Source organism: Alternaria postmessia (assembly GCF_024291825.1).
Source record: "Alternaria postmessia strain BMP 2775 chromosome Unknown scaffold_76, whole genome shotgun sequence".
Classification (NCBI taxonomy): domain Eukaryota; kingdom Fungi; phylum Ascomycota; class Dothideomycetes; order Pleosporales; family Pleosporaceae; genus Alternaria; species Alternaria postmessia.
This window is the reverse complement of record NW_026260149.1, coordinates 68,078-92,853: the sequence shown is the minus strand read 5'-3', so window position 1 is coordinate 92,853 and position 24,776 is coordinate 68,078. Positions and strand designations below refer to the sequence as shown.

At 53.1% G+C, this 24,776-nt stretch overlaps 9 protein-coding genes across 9 annotated transcripts; 6 read left to right on the top strand and 3 right to left on the bottom strand.

Moving 5' to 3' along the window:
- Positions 1 to 1,103: 1,103 nt before the first annotated feature.
- On the top strand, positions 1,104 to 4,051 carry J4E82_008851 (uncharacterized protein; the record flags this gene model as incomplete). Its single annotated transcript, XM_051735081.1, has 2 exons — positions 1,104 to 2,880; positions 2,928 to 4,051. The coding sequence occupies 2 exons, from the start codon at positions 1,104 to 1,106 to the stop codon at positions 4,049 to 4,051; spliced, it is 2,901 nt and encodes a 966-aa protein (XP_051585178.1).
- Positions 4,052 to 4,500: 449 nt separating this feature from the next.
- J4E82_008850 (uncharacterized protein) lies at positions 4,501 to 6,450 on the top strand (the record flags this gene model as incomplete). The annotated part of the gene is made up of 2 exons (XM_051735080.1): positions 4,501 to 4,534; positions 4,586 to 6,450. 2 exons carry the CDS (start codon positions 4,501 to 4,503, stop codon positions 6,448 to 6,450), a joined length of 1,899 nt encoding a protein of 632 aa, XP_051585177.1.
- A 132-nt stretch (positions 6,451 to 6,582) lies between these two features.
- J4E82_008849 (uncharacterized protein) lies at positions 6,583 to 7,068 on the bottom strand (the record flags this gene model as incomplete). The annotated part of the gene is made up of 2 exons (XM_051735079.1): positions 6,583 to 6,854; positions 6,945 to 7,068. The coding sequence occupies 2 exons, from the start codon at positions 7,066 to 7,068 to the stop codon at positions 6,583 to 6,585; spliced, it is 396 nt and encodes a 131-aa protein (XP_051585176.1).
- A 663-nt stretch (positions 7,069 to 7,731) lies between these two features.
- On the bottom strand, positions 7,732 to 10,147 carry J4E82_008848 (uncharacterized protein; the record flags this gene model as incomplete). Its single annotated transcript, XM_051735078.1, has 4 exons — positions 7,732 to 8,340; positions 8,423 to 9,401; positions 9,460 to 9,863; positions 9,986 to 10,147. 4 exons carry the CDS (start codon positions 10,145 to 10,147, stop codon positions 7,732 to 7,734), a joined length of 2,154 nt encoding a protein of 717 aa, XP_051585175.1.
- Positions 10,148 to 10,767: 620 nt separating this feature from the next.
- J4E82_008847 (uncharacterized protein) lies at positions 10,768 to 11,564 on the top strand (the record flags this gene model as incomplete). Its single annotated transcript, XM_051735077.1, has 6 exons — positions 10,768 to 10,826; positions 10,874 to 10,984; positions 11,029 to 11,045; positions 11,092 to 11,237; positions 11,284 to 11,364; positions 11,433 to 11,564. The coding sequence occupies 6 exons, from the start codon at positions 10,768 to 10,770 to the stop codon at positions 11,562 to 11,564; spliced, it is 546 nt and encodes a 181-aa protein (XP_051585174.1).
- A 445-nt stretch (positions 11,565 to 12,009) lies between these two features.
- J4E82_008846 (uncharacterized protein) lies at positions 12,010 to 17,222 on the top strand (the record flags this gene model as incomplete). Its single annotated transcript, XM_051735076.1, has 3 exons — positions 12,010 to 12,166; positions 12,219 to 16,890; positions 16,943 to 17,222. 3 exons carry the CDS (start codon positions 12,010 to 12,012, stop codon positions 17,220 to 17,222), a joined length of 5,109 nt encoding a protein of 1,702 aa, XP_051585173.1.
- Positions 17,223 to 18,806: 1,584 nt separating this feature from the next.
- Positions 18,807 to 19,469, top strand: J4E82_008845 (uncharacterized protein; the record flags this gene model as incomplete). The annotated part of the gene is made up of 1 exon (XM_051735075.1): positions 18,807 to 19,469. The coding sequence occupies one exon, from the start codon at positions 18,807 to 18,809 to the stop codon at positions 19,467 to 19,469; it is 663 nt and encodes a 220-aa protein (XP_051585172.1).
- A 915-nt stretch (positions 19,470 to 20,384) lies between these two features.
- Positions 20,385 to 21,381, top strand: RPL2 (60S ribosomal protein L2; the record flags this gene model as incomplete). The annotated part of the gene is made up of 5 exons (XM_051735074.1): positions 20,385 to 20,486; positions 20,556 to 20,616; positions 20,676 to 20,770; positions 20,826 to 21,131; positions 21,181 to 21,381. The coding sequence occupies 5 exons, from the start codon at positions 20,385 to 20,387 to the stop codon at positions 21,379 to 21,381; spliced, it is 765 nt and encodes a 254-aa protein (XP_051585171.1).
- Positions 21,382 to 21,656: 275 nt separating this feature from the next.
- J4E82_008843 (uncharacterized protein) lies at positions 21,657 to 24,609 on the bottom strand (the record flags this gene model as incomplete). The annotated part of the gene is made up of 3 exons (XM_051735073.1): positions 21,657 to 22,331; positions 22,396 to 24,397; positions 24,602 to 24,609. The coding sequence occupies 3 exons, from the start codon at positions 24,607 to 24,609 to the stop codon at positions 21,657 to 21,659; spliced, it is 2,685 nt and encodes an 894-aa protein (XP_051585170.1).
- Positions 24,610 to 24,776: the final 167 nt, after the last annotated feature.

Genomic DNA, 24,776 nt, shown 5'->3' with positions numbered 1-24,776 from the left:
CCTTTGCGTCGACCTGCTGTCCGGTCGCAGCCAAATATGACCGAACAGTGCCGGTGAATTCCGTAAATGCCAGAATTTGAGTTTTAGTAAATTGCTTGCAGAAGTGGCTGACAGTCAGCTTTTCGACGTTTGTACAGAAGTGGTGTAATAGCGGACGTTTAGGGAACCTCACACAGGCATCACAACCGAAGCGATATCGAGCTAGTCCAACGAGGTTAGGGCATGTAAGACGCCAAAAATAGCCGCATGTTGTTTGCCAGAGCTGAGGAAGCAGCATGCAGTTATGGCCCGTATTCAAGTTTGCTCGCTCAGGTAGTCACTGAGGGTTTTGATACAATTTGTTACCTGAGGCATTCGTTTCCTCAGACATGTGGCAATGTGACCATCAGAGAGTCAAACTTTGCATCGCGAGAAATGTACGAGGAGAGGTGTTGAGAAGCATATCAGTATTTTGGTATGATCTTGGGAAGGCGATGTATGCACACCCTAGCTGGTACGCAGGGGCGCCTGCAGCTCCAGACAGGTTAATGAAAGAAGGCTCGCAACGCCGCCTACACTAAGACCTGTAGTCCCCACTTGGTGCTGTTGTTGCAGGTTACCATCCGCCAGGATTTGGGCACAGCATACGTATCTAGATCCAGACGTGTTTGTTGTCTGGACGTGTTACTGAGGCGCGGGAGTGGCAGCCACAAGACGGGACGGATGAAACGTCGAATAGCTAGAAGCACATTGACGGCCTTTGGGTGGTCTGACGGGCAGTAGCAGTGGCCGAGGCAGCACTGCCACGGCACCAGATGTCGCGACATCAGCAAGTTGTTCCGGTGTTAGCTGGAGCGGGACTGGTGTTGCCTTGTCCATGTCAGTCCATTTGCTCCGCCGGCCTGCACGTGCGGCAGGGCTTGGGCTGATCAGCCTACGGCGTGCATCTATGGAGCTCGATGCATTGTACTTGAGTTGAGGCTGTCCAACCGCGCGCAATGCAGTCTTACCCGGCGTAGTTGACGGCTGCTCAGTCTTGTTTTATTATTAGCTGAGCGCGTCTGTCTCCGCCCCGCCATCGACAACCTGCTTGCTGGCGGAGCTTTGAAGCTGCCAACACTGCGATGCCTAACTTTCCATGGACCAAGTCGAACCGGTCGCACCAATCTGTCGACAATTCCTCGTCAGGGCAGCATTCGCCTGTGCCATCTGGTAAGGAACCTTTTGGCCGGCCAATCGTCGCCCCGGCTGACGGTCAAGCGCTGTCAGTGAACGAACAGGTCGCAGGCCAGCAGCGATACCAAAATCCAGACGGCAGCCAGCCAGCACCTGTGCAGATTCAGCAGCCGCCTGTGCAACCACCGCAGCCTCAATATAGGGAGCAGCAGTTTCCCCAGCGCACCACGAGCCACAGGCTGAGCGCCCATCTCTCCCTGGGCCAGTCGTCGTCGCCGTCATCGCCGCCGCCGCCGGTGCAGAACTACCAGCAACAAGCTGGGCCTCCGCCCGCATCTGCTCTCGAGTCGCCTCACCGCGGTGCCTATCAAGCCCAGCCCTCGCCCGCGGCATACGTGCCCGAGCCCAAGAAGCAGTCGCTGCGCAGTCGCATTGCAGCCGGAGTCAAGGGCCACAAGGACCAGGAGGCCAAAGCACAGAAGAACGGCCTGGGTAGACGCCAATCCGTCCGGAAGAGCGACCCCCGTGTGCAGGAGTACCAAGCGCAGGAAGACAGTCGTGCGCAGCAGTGGCATCAGCACCACCAAGGCTCGACGTCCCACCTGCCCGCCTCCAACGAGCAGGACGAGGACAACCTCGACCCCTTCCTCCAGAAAGACGACAACGAGACGCCCCAGGTGCCGCCCAAGGACATCCAATACCAGCAGAAGCTGCAGCAGCCTCAACAACAATTTGTGCCGCCGCCGCACCAGGAACAGTACAATCGGCCCCCACTTGGCAGGGTAAGCACCGAGGGCAGCTATTCGACCCAAGGCGGGGTAGATCAATACAGCTCTGAGAAGCAACAACAGCAACAACAACAACATCAACAGCACCCACAACACCCACAACACCACCACCACCACCAGCAACACCAATACCAAACCTACCAGCCTGCCGCTCCACCCCCACCCCCACAGCCCGCGACCGACTACCAGGCCTTCAACCCGCAAAACGTGCCAAGCCCCCTCCTCCAGAACGCTCAGCCGCATGGCCAAGGTGGGCAGGTACCACAGGACATCCCGCAAACTTACCACCTGTACCAGCAGTCGCTAGAAAGTGCCCACCAAAACACTCTTTACCCACAGCAACAGCAGTTTGCGCAGCAGCTTCAGCCGCACCAAGACCCACAGCAACAGCCTCAATCTGTGCGACCAGCCTCACAGCATCCCCAGATTGCGCAAGAGGCCCAGAAGATCGAGTCGCAACAACGCCAGCCCCCTCCGTCCCACCAGCTGGCCCCGCCGTCTCCCCTCCAGCCGCCGTCCTACCAGACATACGACGCCCAGCACACGCAACCGTCCGATCTCCCACCGACAAACATAACACCCCCACACCAGTCGCAGGACAACATGGCACCCAGTGCTCAGAGCAATGCGAGGAACACGCTAAGAAAAGTGGTCGACGGCAGCCAACCGCAGCCAGGGCAACCGTCCCGAGAGTCATCCCTACTTTCACAGCCTCCCGCTCAAGGTCAGCCATTCGGTCAGCCGCCTGTCTCGCCGGGCCTCGCAACATTCGACGCTAACGTCGTACCAACAGCTTCACAGGGGCAGCCATATCGCGGCGAGAAGCAGAGCCAACAGGTTTCAGAAATGGGACGGGCAACGCCTCCGCCAAGAACCTCCGTCGCCGATATGACAGAGGACGATGTCGAGAAGCTGCAAAAGGAGCACGATGTTTTGCGTAAGTGGATTCCCATCCAATGAACCGACTCACCTAACTTCGTACAGGCGAAAAGTACCAAAAGGTCAAGCGATACTTCTTCGAGCAACAGTCACAGGTTCACCAGCTGCAAAACACCCTCGCAAATCAGCGCTTGTCGCTCTCCCGCACATCTTGGGACGACAGCGAATACGCAACGCGCTTCAATCGATTGGATGGATTGATCGCACAGCTATCCTTCTCCATCCGCAAGGATTGGAAAACCATACCGCAGTGGTTGCATGTCGTGGTCAACAAAACTGCCGTCGAGACAGGCAAGCAGGAGATGACGGCTGTTGGCCGTGCCTTCATCTCGCACTGGTTGGTAGAAAACATATTTGACAAGTACTTCCATCCGGACCTAGAGCCGGGCTTTTCGACACAACTGCAATCGATCGTTTCGAATATCCGCAAGTTCTCGCCGCCTTGCCACAGCACCGAAGACGAAGACACACTTGCCGCGAAAATCATCAACTGGCGGCTGGCGACACTGGAAGGTCTGGCAGATGTGTTGAGAGCACCACAAGCTACTTCCAATCGCGAGACGCTGACTGAAACACTCAATGAGAAACTCATCGCGTCTCTCCAGATGCACTTGAACGACCCTGCGCCGGCAGACCTCAACGGAGGCGTGCCTATGATCATCGAACTGGCCATCAGCATTGCTCAGCATCTACCGCTTGAGAGCCGCGAAGTACATATTGAGTACTTCCCTCCGGGTCACGGTATCGTCGCCGACTTTATGAAGCTGGAATCCGGCATCCCCGCATTAACAGCACCCATTATGGAGTTGGATGACGCGGATAGAGCTTCGATCAGAAGCATGGCATCTAGACCTGACGACAACATGTCCATTGCCGAACAAGAGCAAGCACAGCTACAAGGAGGCCAGCCGCAAAAAGAAGATAAGAAGCGCGGTATGTTCGGATTTGGTGCATCAAAGAAGGCGACGGCTTCTCCTGCCACCCTGGGCAAGCGAGAATCGTCTCTCGGTCAAGGTGGCAGCCAGCAAAGTCTTACGCAACATCCACCGGGCAGCTCCGGGGGACCAAAAGATGAGTCTCCACCACCACGCGTGCGCATGGCCGTCGGTGTCGCGGTACAGATTCGTGGAAAGAGCATCTTGATCAAGGCTCCAGTGTACAGCACTTGAGTGGTGACGACGACGAGGTGGATGATTTGAATTGAGCGATCTAGCAAGCAAGCGTTTGGATGATTTCCTTCTTCACTTCTCTATAGCAGCATTGGGCTCTCAGATTGGATCCGTATCTAAGATATACCCATGGACGAATGATGGCGTATTTTTGAGCGTTTCGTTGGTAGATTTGGAAGTGCACGCCGATACCCTCGCTGTTGTTACGGTTGGGATTTGTATAGGGACATATTTTCTATGTATCGTGGAACAAAATTCACATAGCTCTGGTAAATTTACCTGGGTAGACATGAGAGTTTCCATCGCTCCTTGGTGGGCATGCTCGCGCTTCACATACGACAAGCACGCTAATTGCGGCCACTTTGAACTCCTATTGGCCAGCCTCCGCGCCTGCCCTTTGTTTACCGAATCTAAACATTCTCGTCGCATCCAACAAGCCTACCGACAAGATGGAAGACATATTCGTGACGACAAAATTCAAATGCAAGCCATGATACGAAGCCATAGTATGCGATCGCTACTGACCAGTGCCAGCAACCAATGTCTCTGTCCCGTCGCCGACGGCAACACACGTTGCTTGCCTCAACGGCGCTCGCTTGCAGATACGATGTCTCACCACGCTGGAAATTGTCCAGAGCATAGCGATACCTTCTAGTCAGAATCTGAGAAGCTCAAAGATCGCCTGGTCGCCTCCTACTACACCGCCATTAGCGACCTCGATCTCGAGCCGTTCACCCAACTCAACACCTCCCCGCCGATCGTCGCGTACACCACGCCCCTGCTCGAACCGTGTCCTGCTATCCGATCATGACACAACACGCGTATACGATCTTCGAGACGAGAGGTGGAACGCCATCATTAGCAATGGCTCAGGCGGCATGGGCAAGAACGTACACGCCGAGTTTGGCGCCAATGAGGATGAAGTACTTGTCTGGAGTGACTTCACCGCATCCGTCAAGATATGGTGTCTGAAAACTGGGAGAGCCGTGGAGATACGTGACCCCAAGTTTCTGGGTAAAGACGGCAAGGGGTGGGGATATCGCCCTTCTGAGGATACAGAGGCAGGCGCGGGAAGGAGAAGAGGTGGTGTTTTGGCTCTACTATGTCGCGTAGCAGGCGCTGATATTCTACTTCTTTTGGCGCCGGGTACATACAAGCTTCTCAATCGTGTAGAGTTGACAACTTCAGACGCAGCGGGCCTCAGATGGAGCCGTGACGGCCGCTGGTTGGCCGTCTGGGACACGGCCTCTGCTGGTTATAAACTGCACATCTACACTGCCGACGGACATTTGTATCGCACCATAACCCGCGAACCCTCGGACGACGTTAGCGAGTGGCATGTTGAGGGCTTGGGTATCAAGACACTCGAATGGCTACCCGGGAACCAACGTCTGGCAGTTGGTGGGTGGGACCGTCGCGTTCGCATCCTCTCTACACGTACCTTCGCACCCATCGTCTTCCTCGACCACACACCTGTCATCGATGTACCTAGTGCGCCGGTATACAGCGAACATGTCGACGGCCAAGGCAATCGCAGCTATACGACCACTCAGCAGCCTGTGACCCCTCCGAAAGCTGCCTTGGATAAGAATGAAACAGGGCTCATGAAGCAAGGCATCGGCATGTTGACTTTCAACGCAGACGGCACGTTGTGTGCAACACGCGACGACAGCACGCCGTGTACCGCGTGGATATGGGATCTGACAAGTCTCCGACCGCGCTGTATATTAATCCAATACAGTCCTATTAGGAACCTGCTCTGGCACCCTACCGATCCGCATCGTCTAATCATACAAACCACTCAAGACGAACCTACCGTATACCTGTATACAGCCGCATCATCCCACATACCCCCGTCTTCGACCTCGTCTTCCTCAACGGCTCTCGCATCTTCGCATTTCCCACACCCACCCGCCATAATAACCCTATCCCCACAAATCACCAAACCAGCTGGTTCATTACCACCCCGCTGGACAATATCCTGGCTTTTCACTCCACCAGACAAGAAACCAGCGTTCATCTTTGCCCATCAACAAGCACACGTACTGGTGTGGCCGGAGGGCAAAGACAAGATTCTGCGCTTTGAGCGTGATGATGAGGATGAGCAAGGGGATTCAGATGATAGTCTATTCGATATTCTTACAGGGCGGACACCGATACCTGAGCTGAGTGTGAGTAGAATCGAGGCTGAGGCGGACGAGGACATGGAGGGGGAACAAGTAGAAGAGGATGGACTGGGGTATGGAGATAGTGTGGGGACAGTGCAGGGGTTGGATGATACGTTTAGAGGGAAGAGGAGGCAGGAGTATACGAATGATGGTGAGGAAACGGAAGGCAGGGACCAGAGTCTTTACGAAGAAGGAGTGTTGGGCGAGAGTGGTATGAGTGAGATGTTTTGATCATCTCGGGTCACTAGATCATTGGAGTTTGGGAGTTCTTCAAAGGATATACCCGTACCGCCATTTCTTTCCTTAATAACACAAAACTGAGAACTTTGACAAAACATATCCTACACTTGCTCTTCTCTCGGTCTATTTCTTCTCGTCCTCAAATCCCCACCGTCCTGTTTGATCCAAGCCCAGAGGGTTCTGCCCTGTCTGCTCCTTTCCTGCAATCTTTTCCGGTGTACTCTCATAGCTATCCTTGTTCTTGCCGCCTAGCAATTCAGATCTTTCTTCTTCGTGGCCTAGCAAGGGACCGAGAGCGGGTCGTGTGGTGCCGCCGAGGGCGTTGCCAAGTGGGCCAGTTACGCCTTTTTCTAAGGGTGCGCCAATAGGACGGAGGGCTGTGCCTAAGACGTTTCCTTTACGCATATTAGGACAGGCATGGGAGGAGAGAGCTGTATGTAGAGAGAGCTAGGCAGGAGGCTGATAACGATGACGAGACTACATACCGATGGGATCTCCAATTGTACTCAAAAGACCTCCAGAGCCCTTCTTCTGTTCTTGTTCGTCATCCTGGGGTTCAGTCTGGATGTGCTGTTGCTGAGGCTGCTCTTCTTGCTTCTTGTCTGACATGTTGGATAACTTTTGGTCCGCGCGTACAATACTTGGAGATGTATGTTTGTTCTTTATCTACTTTGGTGATTGGAACGTGGTAGGAGCTAACGAATTTCTAGAGTTAGTCGTTTAGGGGTCTGGAGAGAATGGCCTTTATGTTAGTTGCGTGAGGTTACGCAGCGCGTTTCCAAGCTTTGGGGAGGGTTGTGACGTCACATGTCATGGGTGGGCATGATTTGGCGCGCTCCCCTTCCTTTTGGTGGGGTATGCGACAAGGGGGTTGACGACATCACCATTGACGTCGCACTACGCGAAGGATTGGAGCATTTGTGGAAGCAAGTATTCGTATTGAAGAGGACTCCGCCAGATGCCACCATTACCATGACACTATACCCAGTAGAAGAACTTGAAGAAATATGAAGATCCTGGTTCATTATGATGAAACGTTTCCCACCGTAAGTTCGTAGTACCGCAAAGCAAAAAAGACAGTTCGGGAAACACTTTTGGTTTGTTAGAGAGTAGACACACTCGACCGTGCTGCATCGATGTGGTGGTTTAGGGGTTTTGACGGTTGACGCTATGGCAGATCATCAAGCTGGCGGCTGGTAGATGTTATGTTAGTGGGTGTTTCTGAATTGTTATACGTGACTTACTTGGCGTCGATTGTATGTACAATCACGTTCAGCCGGCGACAGTGGGACGAGCGCTTGGATCGATATCCTCCTTGGTCTGGTGCGCAAAGATCGAAGTGTCCAGGACCTTGTCGTTCTTGTAGCCTACTTTCGGGAATCGACCGACGCGGAAGAACTTGCAGGCGTTCAAGAATTTGCCTCGCCAATCAGCTTCCAAGTCCTCGCCATTCTCGTGTTGGACATTGAGTAAAATGGTCTTTATGACCCTCGCAGGTCCAGTCTTAAGGTATGTATCATCGTTGACGTACTCATATCCACCACGGGCGCGGTAGCTGGTATCAACCATCTCGAGGAGTCTATCCACGAGGCATTTGCCGATCCCCTTAGAAACGAACCCTGGGTGGACGAACAACTCCATCTCAAACGTATAACGGTATGAGCTCGACTGACCGCAATAGTCGTCCAGATTGACAAATCCAGCTATCTTCTCGCTAACACATCCTGGATTAGCCCTTGATCGGTTGCTCTTGGAGACTGCTACCAAGTATGGAAGACCGGCGTTCACAATATCAGAGATTCGTTGAGCCATCTGAACTATGGTACGTTCGTCAAACTCAGTCGCGAAAATAGTGTTGCTGATGTAGTAATTGTAGATCTCCTTAGGCAGTGTTAGTTCAGATTCATTGTCGCTCTAACCTTGAAGGTTCACGAACGTGTTTGGGGGGCATGATTCCACTTACCGAAATGCCCTCGACATCGGCCGGCTTCACAGGTCGAATGTAAATGTTTGCTTCGGGATGTAGCCGGCGGTCTGCCATTTGCGGAGTAGGGTACTTCGACTCTGGAACAGGGCGACTCCGCTTTGCCATCAACTTGCGATATTTTTCCGCTGCGCGCTTGTTCTTCTCTTCAACCTTTTCTTGTGCAGAAGCCAGCATCCAAGATGCCGACGGGTATTCAGGATCATTGAAGTTAACTCTGGCATCCGGAACGTCTAGGGCGCGGAGGTAGCTAGTAGGATGGGTGACCATTTTCTGGTTGTGGCTCTCGTCATCATCCATGGTCTCTGTGTAAACCGCGTCCTCATAGAGCTCCCACCAGGGCATATAGTCAGTGAGATCGTTCGCATCTAGAGGCTTCGGCTCTTTCTCTGGATTTACGAGACCTTTCCAGAACTCTCTGAGACTTTCACCGCCCACCTTCACCTCGAGCCAGTAACGAGGTGCCAACTCTTTACCCTGGATAAATGTATCGGGTGGGAAGTAGGGAGTGACTCCGTTGTTCCAATCTAGAGGATGTGTGTTACACCATTGCTCTATGTGCGCACTAAAATGGCGATCCGTGTAGCCCTTGCGGGCAGACCACATCTCAGGAGGCAGCCAATCGCCGTTCCAGTCTACCAGCTTCTTGATGTCGTAGTGTGGGTCTCCGTCGCTATTAGACTTGAAGTCAACGCCGCCGTCACTGTTGCTGCTAGAAGGTGTGTACTTCATATCTTTCGCTTTGGGCCAAACTGTCTTCTTGTATGGCTGTGGGCCTCGAGCCCATCGTGGGTTTCCGGGGTTCTTCTTCGCAATTGGAAGGTCTTCCTTAGGCTCGTCCCAACCAACGTAAACGAAAGGCTCAGGCATTGCGGATTCGCGCTTCTCGTCTTGTCTAGGATCGTGCGAGGTCTTTCCTGATGAGGATGGGGACTGGTGCTGATCAGCTACGTCGTTACTACAGATGTGTTAATAAATACAGGACACGACGGCAAGGCGCTCTTGAGTAGACTTACGGGACAGGATCAGTCTTGCTGATGATGGTGTCCTTGGACTGGTTGGATGCAGTAGGTGATGCGCTGACAGCAACACCGCTACTGTGAGCAGAGTCTGCCTTTCCAGCGTCGACAAAGCTACGATTGCGCAGATGAGGGGGGACGTAGATCCTTGCCGTACTGTCAGGTGGTCCAATCATTTCGCCGTCTCCAGTTTTCTTCTTCTTGTTGCGGGAGCGCCGCTTGTATGGTGGCTTCTGTTTCTTGATCGCGTTGTTAATGTGCAACTCAGGTAGGTGAGTCGGAAGGGAGAGTTCTGCTTGTTGAGCTACCCAGCTATTGTCGGCACCGACATGTACTGTGGGAAGTTCTTCGAAAGGCAACGATTGCCAGTGAGGACGTCCAGACTGAGGTTTATTGAGGCCCTGTCCCGTGTTAGCTGCAAGTGAGGTGAGAAGGTTGAGGTTGAGGGAAAGATGATTTTCATATGCAGGATTTTCGGAGCGGTCTGAAGTCGATATGGGAGGCTAGTTGCGCCTTGACTTACAGGAGAACCCTTGAAGTCCTTTTCTTGCTGCCAGGTCATGGGTTCGTTCTTCAGCTCCTTGTTGACGTGGGATTCATTGGCCGAGGAGTCGTCCACTTCGATCAATAGCGGTAGCGGCGGCAGGGTGCTGCGCGGACACCAGTTGCGTGCCGTTCGGCTCATAGTGCGGGTTCGACACGTCCAACAGAGAAGAGACAAGCAAGGGCCCGAGAGGATACTCAAAGGAACAGAAGAAAGGACTAGAGAAAAGAGGAGTCAAGGAACCTTGATGTCTGAAGCCCTTGGTTCAGTGTTCTATAGCTTCGTCGCCGAAGCTGCCTAGTATGTTGGGTGAGAGCAAGCCGATTCCCTCTCACCCCCTTCCCATTCTGGAGTTCTGTCTTGCTGTGACACATCCCACGTGGCTGGTAATAGTGCACAACAAGGAAGGAAGGCGGTTTTTGCAAGCAGTATAGGTACGATTACTGTCGGAACATCGAGACAGGCTCAGTATCCTTAAGACAGCAAACACACGCCGCCGATGATGAAGAAAAGGGAATCGATTCTTCGATGGAATGCTCTGTTCACGCCCCCTTCCACCCCATGCCATGTAACTTACCGAATTCGATAAATTTGTGGCCATGCTTTCTGAAGAGCGATGTGGTTACGACGTTGGTGCTGTAGCATGACATGCCGTCGTGTGCAAGCGTCCGTAAACAGTTTAGCCGCTTGACTGGTGAGCTCCACTCATCCCAATGACTGCCTAACGAACAAGACAAAACTTGGAAAGTGAAAAGCACAAAATGCTGTCGATATTGCGAAAAGCGCGTCTCAAGGACAAGGAGATGCGCATTCTTATGCTGTGCGTATCTCAAGATTGTTCTCTAAACCAAAAGCTCACCGCGTCAGTGGTCTTGACAATGCAGGAAAGACGACTATAGTGAAGAAGATCATGAACGAAGATGTAAACAGCGTCAGTCCTACACTCGGTTTTATCATCAAGACGATTGAGTACGATGGGTATGTACAATGGCGCAGCCTGCGGAACGAAACTAACGGGAAAGATACAAACTGAATATATGTAATGCAACTGCATGTCTCCGGAGAATGCTGTACTGACAAAGCAGGGGATGTCGGCGGCCAGAAGACGTTGCGCACGTACTGGAAGAACTATTTCGAGAAGACAGACACGCTCATCTGGGTTGTTGATGCAACCGACCGCGAGCGAATAGACGATTGTCGGAACGAGTTGGCGGGGTTGCTGCTGGAAGAGGTTCGCACAAGCATAATCCTTCCTGATGACTGACTAACAAGAGCAGCGCCTTTCCGGAGCAAGCCTGCTAGTTTTCAAAAACAAGAGCGACGTTCCCGGATCCATGACGGAAGACGACATTTGTGAGGTGGGTTGAAGACGGCTTACGAACATGTTGAGCTTGGTTGGCGGGCCAATGCTAACGGTGGCGTACAGGGACTGCGACTCGACGCCATCAAGACACACAAATGGCACGTTATGACCTGCAGTGCTATGACGGGAATGAACCTGCAGGAAGGTCTTGAGTGGGTGGTACAGGATGCAAAGGCTCGACTCTTCCTGTATTGAAGCGTGTCGGCATGCATCGGGGTTGCAAGGGGCAAGGCAGCCCAAAGGCTCGATGCGGGTAGTGCAACGGTAGTCGAATGACAAGTTCCAACCGCCCAATTGTGGAGCTGGCGTCAACTGGCCGCAGCTGGAACGCTGATAGCATAAACAAACAGCCATCGAGGCCATCTTCACGACCTGCATCCTACTTTCTCTCTGCCACTCTCTTCGCCATTCGCTCGTTTGATGCCGTCTGCCCGCCAGCCTTGCGTCTACATCCCGTCTGAAACACATACGAGCACCTGCAGCCAAGAATGACATAACCGAGTCGAAGCAAATTAACGACCGTCTAGCTCAAGATCCGTCTGGGATTCATTTCACTGCCGAGCATCTTCAACCCTTGCGCATAACTCCCGTAGCGCACATTGGCCTGTGATTGCCTAGCTTTCTCATCGCCCACACCACCATGTCATCGGAGGACAGTAAGGAAATCGATCCTTCCGAGTTCGTGCAGCGGATTCAACGGTTAGGCGACCAACGAGACCGCGAGGATGCCGAGCGCGTCAAGAAGCTCGAGGAGGAGCTGATACAAGGACGCAGCGAGCGACTAGCGCGGAGAGCAGGTTTGTTTTTGGATCCGTTAGACTCGTTCACGACTGATGTTTTCCCAAACAGAGCGAGCCCGTTCAATCTCCCCCGACAAGCCATATACTCCCCAATCGCCGCGCTCTGCCGCCGCCACCCCCCGAACGGTACAGGAAAAGGCTGCTAGCACGCCCACACCTAACATGAGCCCTCCTGCTCAAGACACGGGACGCGACGAATCGCTGCAGCGCCTCACGAGCTCTCCCACGACGGCGACCCTCGAGGACACAGAACCCAAGAAACCGGCTACCAGCGCGGCAGCATTGGGACGCTCAGGCACATTATCGTGGAACCAGAGGCCCAAGTCGGGCAGCATACGCCGACCTTTGTCAGTCGCCTCACGCTCGCCCGAACGAGCTTCTGCCAGCAACACACCCGAACCACCGTCCTCGCCCGAGGCCAACCCGTCCAGAAGCTCCATTGCCGCATCGTTAGGCGCCAAGGATCCAAACTTCTTCCGGCAATCAGCAGAGGGCGGAAGGGGGTCGGCGGCTTTCAGGAAAAACCAGGATGATGCCGCTTCAGAGACAGGCTCAGTGTCGGGCAGGCGGCAACTGCCAGGCATGTCACGCGAGTCTACTGTAGAGCCCGAGATGAGTAGTCCGCCTATAGAAGGCATACGCTCCAGCTCGCCCGGCTCTCGGGCTGGCTCCGTGCGAGGCAGCGCCACGATGAGCAACCGTTTCTCCTCCAACACATCCGTCTCTGGTGGCGATGCAGAGTCTCTCGCCAAAGGACGGTCGCACCTTCCAACACTCGACTCCCAAAAGTTCGCCCCGCCTTCCGAACAAGACTCGTCGATCGATGGTGGAGACAACGAACGTGCCGCACGCGCCCTCGCCATGTCACCAACCCAAGGGAGAATCTCGCCCGAACGGGAGCGATCAGCGTCGCCTACCAAGGGCATGGGCGGCTTCGTGCAAAGTGCCATGCTCAAGCGAAGCGATAGCGTAAGCAAGAGGTGGAGCACGCAGACACCGCCAGTTCTGAGCAGGCAAAACTCAACCCTGAGCAACCGCGGGAGCGTTTATGGCTCAATCTCCGGCCTTGAGCGACCTAACTTGACTAGAGACAACTCCATCGAGCCTTCCTCCTCGCGTCCTGCCTCCAGCTACAGCAATGCGACCATAACCGGGGCCGACAAGGACAGCGCAACCAAAGACGAATTCGTCAAGCCTGCCCTGCCCCACCGTCACAGCAGAGCCAAGTCTGTTGCGTCGACCTTTAGCGACAAAGACGCACTGCAAGACGATTTCTCACCCCCGAGCCCCTCGAAGCGGTGGAGCCCTACAAAGTCGACCTGGCTCGAGAGCGCGCTGAGCAGGCCAGAGTCGCCCAAGCCGAAGCAATCGGCACCAGCGCAACCCGCGTGGATGGCAGAAATCAATCGCATCAAGCAACAGCGTAGCAGTGTGGACCTAGGCAAGGGTAGCTCGTTCGGAGAGCCGACTGGGTCGGGTCGCACGTCGCCTATAAAAGACATACAATTGAAACCTGTAGGCCTCCGCAGGCCCGAGTCTCCCAAGAAGGAAGAGTCTGCAGAGCCCAAGAAGATGGAGACTGTCAAAGAAGCGTCGCCGAGTCCTACACCTGCGTTGGCACCAAAGCCCTTGTTCACCAAAAAAGAAGAACACAAGCCCGCAGCCGAGACATCACCGAGGGCGACTGAGCCTGAAGTTACAAAAGACGCCCTCGAGCAGGCTGCTACCGAAGCAACTGCTCCTGTCTCTACCAAGTCAGCATCACCACCACCACCAGCTGAACAACCACCGACAGCAGTAGAATCCAAACCAGTAGCGTCACGATTCAATCAGGACACTGGACGTGGTCTCCCAGCTTCGAAGCCGAAAACACCACCTAAGAAAGATTTCCGCGCTGGATTGAAGCCGCGCCGGCCACCTCTTGATAATTCAAAGAAGGAGGGAGAGGTTAATGAATTACAGAACGTGTTTGGCAGATTAAGAAAGGCTGAAACCAAGAACTATGTTGCGCCAGATGTGCTCAAGGAGAACATCACACGAGGCAAAGGCGCTCTTAACATAACCGGTGGCCCAAAGCCTACAGTTCGAAAGGATGAGTTCAGGGAGAGCCTCATCAAGAGGAAATCTACCATCTTTGACAAGGCTCAAGAAGAGGGCTCAGCGCTGAAGAGATCGGACAGTGCATCCAAACCATCCCCTCCGACGCCAGAGGCTATTGCAAAGAAGAAGGTCTTAAATCGAGCAGACAGTGACCCGAAAGCTGCTGCACCGAAAGAACCAGAGCCCATTCCGGAAGCTCTGATGAGGAGGAAGAGTTTAGCGGCGAACAGGCCTGTCATTAACGACAAGCCAGCACAACCCGCACCCGCCTCCACGACAAAAGAGCCAGCAATGTCTGGCAAGCTCGCGGGTCGATTCAACCCTGCTCTAGCTGGTATGCTCGCTCGAGGCCCACCTCCTCTTGCGATGAACAAGTCTACATCAAGTGCTGAGGTAGACGTGTCTCCTACCAGGTCTGCGCAGGAAGAGAAGACTGGACCTGCTCCAGAGCTGCAACACATGACTAAAGGTCGTGCCCGCGGACCGAAGCGAAGGGCACCCGCCTCGAAACCCACCACTGCCGAACCGGAGAAGACTCAAGAAAAGGCTCAAGAGAAGGTACCTACTGCTACCGTTGCTCCCTCGGCCAAACCAGAGCATGTCCTTCCTAGCTCTGAGCCTTCCAAGACTAACGGAAAACCAGAGGAGCGACCAGTAGCCAGGACGCCAGCCAGACAGTCTTTGACTGATAAGCCTGCTACCCCAGCCAAATCAGCGCGCATCTCTTCCGGAGCCTTCGCCAAAGCCTCACCCCCAGAGCCTCCCAAGAAGTCAGAGTCCTCGGAACTAGATCGAACGGTTTCTGATCCGCAGGTCTTGCCCAAGCCTTCGCCACGACCGGAGTCTATCAGCTCACCGAAGCCTTCCTCGCCAGGAATACCCAAGAAGCCAACGTCTCTGGAGTTCGAAAGACGAGTCTCGGGGTCATACAACACGCCGCAGAAGTCACCTTTGCCCAAGCAAACTGAATCACCAAAGCCGGCCTCACCCACGTCTTCCCCAGCCACACCTCATTCTCGATTCTCGCGTCCTTTACCAACGTTGCCTAGCAAGCCAGTAGCAGAGAGTCCCAGGTCGACACCACTTCGGGAGATTTCAACACCCAATGTGGAGATCTCGCCGGCGAAGGATGAGCCTTCGCCTGAGAAGACTACGTTCTCATCGGTCAAGAGCGCTACCACACTATGGGGCAGGTCCTCAGCTTCTTCGTCGCCCGCTCCACCACGAGTCAGGTCTCCGATCAAACTCCCTACACAAGCAGACGAACAAGCTGCAATGAAGGACGCCGGCTTGATTCGCTCATCGGGGTCAGGCACCAAGGCTCTGCCCGATCCGCCGCAATCAAACTCACAATCACCGACTGAATCCAAGCCTCTGCCACCGAAGCCGAAACCTGTCGGGCTAGGCTTCAGCTTAGGAAGCTTGGGTGGATTCGTCGCGTCTCGATCGCGAGAATCCAGTCCTCAACCACCCAAAAACGCACCTATGTCACCACCGGGAAGCGCAAATAGACCGTTCTCTGAGCCTTCCATTGTGTCACCGACTCTCCCAAAACACGATGGGATGTTCGCAGATTTCTTCGATGAAGCCCCTGTGACTGAAGGCCAGCTGCCCGACAACATCGATACTATGTACACACTAAAATCTCCACCGCTTGACCTGGGTCCATCTGGAAAGATACGTACATTGCGCAAGCAGATCCAAGAAGTAACTGGCGATGGTAGACTCACAGCTGTGCCTGTTCAAGAAGAGCATATCCTGTTCCAGGATTCAATGTATCTGTGCACGCACGTCTACGATGACGCAAGGGGTGTTAGGCATACTAATGTCTACTTGTGGGCTGGCAATGGTGTAGCAGAGCCTACGCTTGAAGATGTACAACTCTTCGCAAAGAACCATGCACGTCAAAATCAAGGCACGCTTCTAGTCATACGTCAAGGTCAAGAGACACCCAACTTCTTCGAAGCCCTGGGCGGTATTGTCATCACAAGACGTGGTGCAAAGCCAGCGGCGAAGGAATTCATGCTCTGTGGTCGCCGCCATCTTGGACACCTTGCTTTTGACGAAGTCGATTTCTCACTCAAGAGCCTATGCTCCGCCTTCCCCTACCTTGTCTCCACTTCGGCTGGCAAGGTGTTTCTTTGGAAGGGCCGCGGCTGTTCTGCTGAGGAGCTATCTGGTGCACGTCTTATGGGCATGGACCTCGCGCCTACTGGCGACTACAACGAGATTGATGAAGGCGCCGAACCTCCAAGCTTCCTCAACAACACATTTCCTCCCCCTCAAGTCCCAGCAAAGGGCCCCGCCATTCCCCGCTCAGCAGACCATTGGCGCTACAAGGCCACATCCGACAAGTACCGCGTACGTCTCTACAAGATCGAACAAACGACTGGCCAGCCGGCAGGATGGGGCCAAGCACTCCAGGTGAGCAGCTCCTTTTTCGCACCGCTGCTGCGAAGACCATCTTGGAACGCTGCTGAACAGAGGCCACAGACGCCGCTTACGCCCAAGACGCCGCAAGGTGTTGTCAAGACCGAAGTCAAAGAAATTATGCCTTTCTCTCAGAGGGATCTGGAGCCGGAGAACGTATATGTACTTGACGCGTTCTTCGAGATGTACATGTGAGTTATCTCGTTACTGGATTCTAAGATACAGTTCACTAATGGTTCGCAGAATTGTTGGTCCTTTGTCTCGCACACAAGCGCCTGCATTCTCCACTGCCCTAATGTTCGCGCAAGCCTACGGTATGCTTGCTGTATCAGAGGAAGACCGTCCATTCATGCCCGTTACTACAGTTGTACTAGAAGGTGTACCTCGCGACATGAAGGTCCTTTTCCGTCACTGGGATGACAAGCTCATTCCTGCAGCTGGCTTGATGAGTGGTAAACTTGGCCGAGGCAAGAGTTTGAGGATCGTTGGCTTGGAGAAAGCTATCGAGGCTACGCGAAGATAGATGATAGACGCATGGGTCGGGTCGTTTTGCTATGCTGTCATGAGCGTTTTTGAGGACAAGCGACATACTTGCGCTTTCTGTTCGCTGTATATACCTTATACCTGCATTATATCTGGCGGTGGGTGCATCGGGCTTGCACATCGGCGTCACGGCGCCATTACGGACCGGCCTCAAGAGTTAGGCTATTGAATCCGGATTTTTGCTCACGCGGAATTGCTATGATCATACCGCTTAAACTCGTGCCTTGTCGTCATGTGCTCCTCATTTCACTGACAGTAGTGTAGTCTATGGAAGATTTCGTCATTCTAGACCATTTTGTGGATGTTAAGTCCAGAACATCATCGGAGATGAAAGGATGTTTCTGAGACGGACACGCCATGTTTCAGTTGTACCGATGCGTTCACCCGCACCACTGTATCCTTCTCGCTCTCTCTGACCGGCTGTCCTGGTTACACCCCGCGGACTATTATCTGGGTTCTTCGGCTGTTAACGAGATGATATATGCTGTTGTTTCACGCGTTCTACCGTGATGTTATTACCGGCAGAAGAGCAGATGTGACACTGGTGTATAACGTCATGATTTGTGGTGCTGTCTCATGCGCAGACTGTGCCTAAGAAACAAGACGGGATAGGCGATTCATGCCTTGAGCTTGTTTCATAGTGGGTCGCATAATTACTTTCTATTTTGGTGTCAAGGTCGTAATGGAAGGCGTTTGGACCTTGAAGGTACAACGAAGGAGTCAGATAGGTATCAACAGACGTGCAAAGAAAGTACCTCATTGCGTACCTACCTGGGTACTGACCGAACACCGTTCATGTCATCCAAACTTTCTTCCCATCAACCTTTCGCATCCTCCCGCCGGCACCTTCTTCGGCTTCTCTAGTGGCCGCCCTGACGCGCCTTGCCCAAAGGGCTATCGGAAGACGCCACGTCAAGATTTGCCTCGAAGGGGTCAGCACAGGTACACATGACCCATCTCCCCCTCCTCTACACCGCATGTACAGTAGAAAAAAAACTACAGCAATACTGTGGTAACAGAACGCGTCAATGCTTCCCATAATAGCCGGCGGTATGTTGGCTCGCATAGCAGGAAGGTCTAGGGTATCCAAGCCTCTCCAAGCTTTTGCCGAGGGGAATAAGCACGACGATCCATGCATCGTGGTGCATGAATGGTAGGCTTCCCCACAGAACACTTTATGTATCTACCGTAGCTTGACGGAGCTTAATTAATCGGGGGTACTGCTCATTTGCGCTACTGGTGGAATTCGTCTAAGGATCTAAGATGTCCAGGGTCCGTCCGAATGAGGGACTGCTCATCCCCGGGGCGCGGGAACATCGTTCACATCTGGATAGGCACAGGGGAACAGTGGCGAGGCTTCGGTGATAGACCTTGAAACAATCGCAATATGTTTGGTGCCATGTGTTTACAGCCTTTTAACCGTTCTGTTGTATATAGACCAAGGGCTTGGAAGGACGAATAAGCTCACCACCAAGCTTCTCATCTCATCTACACAAGCATCCTTCACTTCCATTCTCTTCTCTTACCAATTAACGTTCTTTCCAACAACCCAACTTTCCTCAAAATGGTTGCCTTCAGCTCTCTCGTCCTCGGCCTCAGCGCCATCGCCGGCTCTGCCTACGCCGCACCCACTGCCGATGTCCCTGACTTCGAGCTTGGAAGCAAGGCTCTTGCCACCCGCCAGGACTACAACCAGAACTACAAGACCTCCGGCAACGTTCAGTTCTCCCCCACCAACAACGGTTACTCAGTCAACTTCTCCAACGCCGGCGACTTCGTCGTAGGAAAGGGCTGGACCAAGGGCACAACCCGCAAGATCAACTTCCAGGGTTCCACCTCCCCCTCGGCAGGAACCGTCCTTGTCTCCGTCTACGGCTGGACCACCGGTCCCTTGATCGAGTACTACATCCAGGAGTACACCTCCAACGGCGCCGGTTCCGCCCAGGGCACCAAGATGGGCCAGGTGACTTGCGACGGCTCTGTCTACGACATCTGGAAGCACACCCAGGTCAACCAGCCTTCTATCCAGGGAACTACCACCTTCACCCAGTACATCAGCAACCGTGTTAACAAGAGGCCCGGCAGCGGCACTGTTACCACCAAGTGCCACTTCGACGCTTGGGCCAAGCTCGGCATGAACTTGGGTCAGCACAACTACCAGACTCTTGCTACTGAGGGCTGGGGTAACGCTGCTGGAAAGTCCCAGTACACCATCACTGGCTCATAGATTCTCGACTATGAGACAAGGCACTGAGTGCCGATAACAAGGAGACTGGCTACTGGCGCAGCGTAGTGGTTGAGTTGAGGAGGAAGATGTTTGGCTGTTGATGGCTTTCTTGTTGTAGATTCTTGGTTCTGTTCGTTCCTTTCGATTTCGATTCTCTTTGGGGTCTTGACATACCCCTTGCATGTACATATTGCACCTTTATATATAAACAACTATCCTGGTTCTGTTGTCCTGAGGACAGACAGCAAAACAACTTTCCATTGCTACATGTGACTTGATGTTTGATTCGAGGGGCGAGACGAAGTGACTTTTGAATTCCTGGGAGACGAAGAGACTTGAGCTAAACAGGGATAGGATAGAGGAAACTGGCTTCCGAACGAGAAGTTTGATGGTGGTTGAGTCTATCGAAAAATTGTTTGTTGCAGAGAAGAGTAGAACTGAACGCGAGTGTAAGGGTGGAGTAGCTACAATATGAACAGTTCATACGGGTGCGGGCAGGAGGATATACAGAACTGAGATGATGCATATGGTTCCATTGCAACAGACAATCACAGATACGGTGGCAGATGTAAATATTTCTTCTGCATGCGCAACGTGCTAACCGGGCAGTCCAAGGAGAGAACGAAGGAACGAAAGCTGGCGCAGCGTGCTGGGAAACAATCTAGAGAATACAGAAACGAAACATGCATCGAATGTTGCTTTGAGACGTTTGCGCACATGTGGGAAAAAGAAGACTTTTGCGATGATGCTGACGACGGCCTTGTTGCTCTGTCGCTCCCAAGTTGGAGGCTCTGGCGCTAGTGCGCAAGCGGCTAGCCCCACACACGTTCGAAATTGTGTCTCGCTAAGCGACTGACCATATTCCTCTCTGTGAACTCCAACGACCGACAACCAACTCACATCAACACCGTCGTCATGGGTAGGGTCATTCGCAACCAACGTAAGGGTCGCGGCTCTATCTTCACGGCCAACACCCGCCTGAACAAGAACCCCGCCCAGTTCCGCACGCTCGACTTCGTACGTTCGCCGCCCGCACAATTCGCGAAATTTGGAAACATACTGGGAACAGAGGGCTAATGGGTGCAGGCTGAGCGCAATGGATACATCCGGGGTGTCGTAAAGGAGATTGTCCACGACTCTGGTCGTGGTGAGTACCCAGTGCGAGAATTGGACTTTGGGGCCATTTTCTAACCATTCCGTCCACAGGCGCTCCTCTCGCCAGGGTCACCTTCCGCAACCCCTACAAGTTCAAGCACAACACCGAGACCTTCATCGCCAACGAGGGCATGTACACTGGCCAGGTTAGTTGGCGCATTCTGGGCTGCTGGAAATGGGATAACATCTAACATGGCAAAGTTCATCTACGCCGGAAAGAACGCTGCGCTCACCATCGGCAACGTCCTCCCCCTCGCTTCCGTCCCTGAAGGTACCGTTCTCACCAACGTCGAGGACAAGAACGGTGACCGTGGTGCGCTCGGCCGTACCTCCGGTAACTACGTTACCGTCATCGGCCACAACCCCGATGAGGGCAAGACCCGTGTCAAGCTCCCATCTGGTGCCAAGAAGGTCCTCCCCAGCTCGTGCCGTGGTATGGTCGGTATCGTCGCTGGTGGTGGCCGCACAGACAAGCCTCTCATGAAGGCGTCGCGTGCTAAGCACAAGGTATGCACAATCACGGTCTGCTCAGAAGAGCATCGCTAACACACGACAGTTCGCTGCCAAGCGCAACAGCTGGCCCAGGACTCGTGGTGTTGCCATGAACCCCGTCGACCATCCTCACGGTGGTGGTAACCACCAGCATATCGGTAAAGCCTCGACCATCTCCCGGTACGCCACCCAGGGTCAAAAGGCCGGTCTCATTGCCGCGCGGAGGACAGGTCTGCTCCGTGGTACCCAGAAGACAAAGGACTAGAGTGGTGCTTTGTGATCTGGTGGCGTTGGTCTACGATAGGAACGACAAAGATGCGGTCGGTTATTCTCTCCATACCTCTACATGCGGGTGGCCGGGCGTTATAACGAAATGGAAACTTCTCGGCAAGCTAGGCTTTCTTCTACTATGGCTTGCATGCATGATAGGTCCTTTAGGGAATGTGATTCCGAAAAATGTATCTGATCTGAACTTCCGACGTTTGCCTCTGATTGTTCCTGTGCTGTCATGGTTTTTTTGTTATTACATGTCGAGACCATCTATGCCTCACCCATACTGACATCACCATCTCCATCTTCCGCTTCACTGTCACTCCCATTCCAACTAGCATCATCCCTGCCATCCCTGTCCTTTTTCATCCTAAAGTCCATGTCCAGCACTCTGTAATGCTTCCTGTCGCTACCCAACACTACAATCACCCTCCTGCCTTTCCTGCCATTGACTTCTAACCTCAACGGTGTGAACCGGCCTTCAAAGACATGTCTCGTATGTCTTTCGATCGTCTCGCGCGTTATCGCTATGTTGTTGCGCGACAGTGAAGGCGGTGGTGTGCCCTGCGGAAGGAGATGCTGTTGTACCGATGCGTGTGGAAGTGGTGTGTAAGTGACGATGGGATGCTCGTGAGACATGCTATTGACGCCAAGTGTGTAAGGTAGAGAAACGATAACGTTCGACATCGTTTTATCTTCCAACGGAACTTGCAAGAGGATAAGAAGGGAAGAGTCGTCTGCGAATTTGGCGTCTAGGACCTTGGCGTCTTTGGTAGACATAGAAGCAGAGGAGAAGTCAAGAGTGGAGATGGCGTAGGCTGATATGTCCTTACGTACATTGGATATACTTTGCGTATCGGATAAGCGGTGGACATGCAGTGTGGTAGGTGATGACAGGGATGAGAGTGCAACATATGTGCTCATGCTGTCTGAGGACGTTGAGGGCTTAAAATGGTAGGTCAGCATCCGCGAATTTTCAATGATTTTCAAACAGGGAAGAAGGGCTTACCTCAAACACCATCCTCATGTCGAGTGTACTTATGTCATCTGTCTCTCCAAGATTTTCAAGAACAACACCAGAGTTCATCTGTATGTTCGCTTCCTGCCATCTACTAATCTGCTTCAGCAGGCCCATTACCCCTGTACTCAGGTGCCCAAGAACATGTTCTAAACACAATGCCTCCTCTTTGAACGTCGCACCTTCCTTCAGTAACTCAACGGCTTTTTTCGTATCTTCGTAGCTCGCCGCCTCTCTCCCCTTAGCCTTTGGATCCAATTGCGCCTCGGGCCTAAAGAATGGCGCAACATCAGACTTGGTAAGTCCATACTGGATATACGCCAAAACCTGTGAAACGTCAACACCCGGATCACGCTGTTCCATCTCAGCCCTGGACTGCGATTCCAGCTCTGTAGCCTCAAAGTCAATCGTGAACCTTAGCCATTTACTGAAGTTGTGGAACTGTCTCTTCTCTTCTGATGCATACAACATAGCCGTATGTGCGAGTAGCCGCATATTTTTCAACGTCTCCAATAACGCAGAGAATTCGCTCATTGGCCCACTGAATATCCATTCTTGATCGTGGAATTGTGCAAGGCCGCGCAGACGCGAGATAACGATAGAACAACGATCGAGTGCGGGGATGAGATTCTCATGCAGAAGCGCCAGAAGCGTCGTGAAAGATGTCGTAACAGTAGTGTCCCAACGCTTATGTCCTGCTTCTGCGAGTTCATCGACGAGCCATTCTTTGAGGACTGGGTTGCAGTTTCCTGTGCATGCAGTGTGAAACAGGTTGGTGACGAGGTCGCCGAGTTCTTTCTCCTCGAGTGTTTCGCTGATGTTCATCATGAATTTGCGAGGGAGGTCTTGAGCGTGCTTGAAGAAGGCACGGATGCGTTGAAGGGTCTGCGTGATGTATAGCAGGAGATTTTGGAGCTGTGAAGTCTTTGCCGCGATCAGATGAAGGTAGACACCTGCTAAGGGAATAAAGTTCAATGTTAGCGGAACGTAGGCTATGCTCTTCTTTTGGGGCGAGGTAGCGGATGTTGTTTGCATGAGGAGGCTATGCGTGCAACTGTACGGGTGGCTTGTATGAAGTAACGGTGTGCTCGAAATGTCCCAAGCTCTGGGTAGCTGGACGTTTACTGTTTCGAGCGAGTCGTAAATAGAAGGATGGACAGTCCCGTGGTCGGTCAGTCGAATGAACATATCGACGGAATTGTGATCTTTCAGGTGATGCGAGTGCAGGAGTGAGTCTGCCTCAGCCTGCGAACTAAACGCTCCGGAATCCGCTTGTGAGATGCGCATAAATGGTAACGCTGGTGGTAAGGGTATTGCAGGAAGTTTAGGTAGCAGCGCCTCAATATCCATCATAGCAAGCTGATCCGGTAAATCGGGCGCAATATCCAACGTCTGGAAGTCTGGCTGTCGCTGCAGGAAGTCCTCTAATGTGGTATCGTCCTTGAATGCATCCCATTCCTCAGTTGTAGGATCGCCAAAGACGTTAGTCTTAGCAGGTGCACTGCTGTTTGCCTTCTTCGGTTTCAACCCTGTTCGCTTCTTCACAGTCTCGACGTTGATGAAATTTAGACCCCAACCAATACACCTTACTCTGACCGGAGCATCATCGTCCGCCATGCTACCACCAGCTCCTCCAACCTCTGGCAACATGACGTCTTTGTGTGTGACCTTGCCCGTCTCAGCACTAACCAAGTCCGTGCTCCCGTCACTCCAACTGACAGCGATGCTCTTGCCATTGAACTCCCATTGTAGCGCTTCGACGTGCAAATCCTCGTTCTTTCTCTTCAGCCCAAATGCTCTCTGACCGTTGATTCGGTAGACATCGAGATTCTCCTCATCGGTAACTAAGGCTATGAGGTCCATGGTTGGGCAGTACGAAATGAGATGTGGGTGTATGGGATGCAGCAGAATCTTCTCTGCTTGCTGCAGCAACTGTCGGCCATGGCCCGAGTCTGTTTTCGCCATGATTGCCGTTCCTTGACCCCAAAGATCGCTGTTGAGGATGCCAGTTTATGTGTTTGAGTGGGTGAGTTGTTTGTGCACATATCAAAGTCGCGTTCTAAGCCAGATCTGCCTAGCGCGTTCACGCGTTATCACGTTGCTCAACATTACACGCAGTTACGAACGCCGCGTGGAAGTGTTAGCATGCTACGTTCGAATCAGCAAAATCAATGAGACCACACGAACTACGTGTCACGTTTTCATGTCGATGTCGTTGACAAAGAAAAATTGCAATTCGAGTGCTCTAGAAAGAATACCAGTCCTTCTTCCGTGCCTTCTGGGTATACATATCATGCTATCATAGTACAAGTACAAGTGGCCGGCACCCTAATCCTAGGCGCCGATCCCACTACCCTAAATCCCCGTGCCAC